Raw genomic sequence first — 3,415 nt, 5'->3', positions numbered from 1 at the left:
GCAACAGCTTGTAGAGTTGTATTTAGTTGTGTTGTGGAGTGCTGTAGAGATTTATTAATAATAATTGCAGCACCTCCATGGGTATGATCACCAACTGGGGGATATGATTTAAATATTGAATAATTTAGTCCAGGTTATAAGGAGAGTTGCCTAACATTGTTTCCTGCAGGCATATAATCCCTAGATTGAATTCATGCATTAAAACTTTAAGGTCTTCTGTACGGGCTCTGAGACCTTTACAGTTCCACTGAAGGATATCGAGCATGACTGCTAGGGTGATAAAATGTGCTACTTCCCACTTCTTGGAGGGTGGAGTGGGAAATTCTCCTTTAAAAGAGATTATTTTCTTAATCCCTCTTCATCTGACTTGGAGTTCAGGGTCTTTGGTTGACCTTCATATTTTTTATTATGGTCCTGATGTTCAGAATTTCTACATTCATTCTGTGCACTACTAATCCTATTTGTCTTGGGGCGGCAAGACTGGATTGAACTCAGATGTTTTTGTTCTGAATCTACTTTTGGAACCACCTTTCTAGGAGGAGAGATCTCTTCCAAAACACTGAACCCATTTGAAGTTTTTATTGTAAAGCTATCTTTATTTGGGGACATATTTCTTATGCGTTTCTTGGTAGTTGTAATTGTAGCTTTGTTATTATTTTTGTTTGTGGCTATGACAATTGATGGCTCTGAACTAGCTCTGTCTAACTGGGATTGCTCCTTTAGCTTATTTTTGTTTGAAGTATTTTTAAAACATCTTCCTGAATTATTAGTTGCTTTTGGAGATGAATTGGCAGCTATCATAGAGGTGGCATTTGTATTGACTTTGGAAGATATATTTTCTGTGCTTTTGAAAGTACAATTTTTGGTATTGGGCTCCAAAGCACTTGCTGACAAAAGTTTCTGACCAGTTTGGAGATTTTCATTATTATTTACAGTCCGAGAAATAGCAGGTTTGTGATATCTACTATCAGATGCAGTTATTGGTAGCCTTACATTGCTGGAATTTTTCATAAGTTTTATTACAGAAGCATAAGTAGTTGGCACTTCTGTTTGCCCCCATCACCATGCACTTTGCTTCACTAATGCTGGTATGTTCATTATCAGCCACTGCCAACAATTCTTGTTCAAATCTATATCTGGGGCAAGCCCTACAATTTGGAGTGTGGTCACCCTTACACAGAAAACAGTATCAGGATGCTTTGCACTCATCAAAATTATTGTGCTCTGCAGAGCACACGGAACATCTTTTATTGTTATCGCAAGAGTTTTGAATGTGGCCATATTCAAAGCATCTGCAACACTGTTTGGAATTTCTTTTATATTTTTTAACCTGCATCCTTTCATGGCCAACAATGATGGTGTCCAGTAGGTAACTGGAGGAGAAGGTTAAAAGGATAGCTGCATCCCCTCCCAGTTTTTTACACGAGATACACAAGAAGGACATCGATGGAGAATCTTCTCCTCTAAAAATATTCAAGTCTTTTGAGTACACTACCCCTTTCAGTGTGTTAAAGAATCTGTGAGATGAAATACATTCAATATTACCACTGTCAGAAGGTTTAAAATTAGATAGCAAAATTAATTGAGCCTCATTACCAGCTTTTATTAGAAGGTTCTTTTCATAGCATTTTAAATTTCCAATGGGAATGGAACCAACCTTGTTCTCAATACATTCAGCGGCTTTTATTAAATTTTTCCCTCCCTCGTTGTACATAGCAACATGCCATAAAGGGGGAGGAAGAACTCTGGTACATGGGGCTGGTCCATGTTCTTCAGTCTTAAGAATAACATCAAATGGCTCATCATTAAGTTTTTTCACTGAAAACACTTTTGTGCTGAGAACCGAGTCATTTAGAATATGGCCATGAAGTCTTTGCTGTGCCTCACTAGCTTCCAAGGGAGAGAAAAATTTAACAAAAGCAGAAAATGACTGCTTATCTTTTTCTAGAATTGATTTAATTCTTTCCACTTTGTCAAATTGCTTTACTGCACTATATAAACATTCATAATCTAATGACAAGCCTACATTAGTGAAATATAGGACTATTATTTGAATCAAATCCACCAGATTTACTAACACCCTGGTGTCTCAGTGTCTGGTTCTGTCGTATCCAAGTTCATGCCAGAAGTCGTTGCCAGTGCCGGTAAGTCATCGGATCCAGAGGAGGGAAAACTAATAGCCAAATCCAAAAAGTGCACATCTGACACCCAAGAACCCCCGCACAGACCCCGGCAGCACATCAGAAAGGGAAAACCAGGCAGCTTCTACTGCCCAGCTTCCCCACCCCAACACACTGCCAAAGCCCACAAAGAAACCCAAAGATGCCAAGCACTCACACATCAGACCACCACACACAAACCGGCTCATCCATCCACCCAAAACTGCTTGGTTATATCAAGAAAGTATCGTGGATCAGTCAGGTATTCACATTCTCCACCAATGGCACAAGTGAGAGTTGACTCCCAACAGTCCACCGCATACCCTACCTCTGTGGGATAGCACCAATACGCTTGCAGTGGCCCAGGTATAAGCCAATCCAACTGCTGGGAGTTCTGCCCCCCCTAATGGGGACCGACTCCCCACTCCAAAAGAATTGGTGGGCTTCCGGACAAAAGCCAAGAGTCCCACCTCCAAAAACCAGCCACCCCCCGGATTCCAATGGGCTGATTCCCAGAGATGGTTCCGCCCCCCAAGATAGCAATGGGAGAATCCCATCACTATCTCTAAAGGTCCAAACCATATCGGGTGGCGAATCAACCACCACAACTCCCACAATTAGCTTCGACTGTGAACCCCTTCCAAAAAATGATCCCTTCTCAGATTCACCTAAGCAGCAAAATTTTGCAAATGTGGAAATGTCCACACCATTTAAATACAAAAACTATGTAGGATGATTCTTCAGGACCCGGGCCCAAAGGCCAGGGTCCTTTAGCCCCTCACCTCGTCAAGGCGTCCTACTTGAGGGGTATAACTTATTAGTAAGAAGACAATTTGTTTAAGAAGCGTTGTTCTGCATTCTCCCCATTCTAGGATTGGGACATCTGGTTTATTTCTCATATCCCCATGGGTCAAATGAGTGAAACCAATTCAAAGATGGAATAGCATTACTATACTGTACTCGAAAGTGTTATTCATTTTAGAATGAAAGAAATCCCTGGATTATGTGATTTCAGAGGGGTTCATGATTGATCCTATGAAGATTGTTGTAGTTGTTAAGAGGCAATATTCAGGAAGTTTCAAGGAACCTAAATAGAGAGTTTTTGGGAGTTCACTAACTACTGTCGTTAGTTTGTCTTTAATTATGCACCACTGGTAGCTCCATTGCACTAGCTACAGTAGTTATTCTTGTGAGACAAAAATATAAAAAAAAAATTTTAAACACGTCTTAAAATGCACTAAAAAGTAAAAAATATT

General features: G+C 40.2%; 1 protein-coding gene across 1 annotated transcript; it reads right to left on the bottom strand.

Annotated features, from left to right (window-relative positions):
- Positions 1-339: 339 nt before the first annotated feature.
- Positions 340-1,011, bottom strand: LOC136836112 (uncharacterized protein DDB_G0280579-like). The gene has a single exon (XM_067100103.1). The coding sequence runs from the start codon at positions 1,009-1,011 to the stop codon at positions 340-342; it is 672 nt and encodes a 223-aa protein (XP_066956204.1).
- Between the last annotated feature and the right edge of the window lie 2,404 nt (positions 1,012-3,415).

The sequence above is a fragment of the Macrobrachium rosenbergii genome, chromosome 56 (genome assembly GCF_040412425.1).
Source record: "Macrobrachium rosenbergii isolate ZJJX-2024 chromosome 56, ASM4041242v1, whole genome shotgun sequence".
NCBI lineage: Eukaryota > Metazoa > Arthropoda > Malacostraca > Decapoda > Palaemonidae > Macrobrachium > Macrobrachium rosenbergii.
This window is presented reverse-complemented; position numbering and strand designations above follow the sequence as displayed.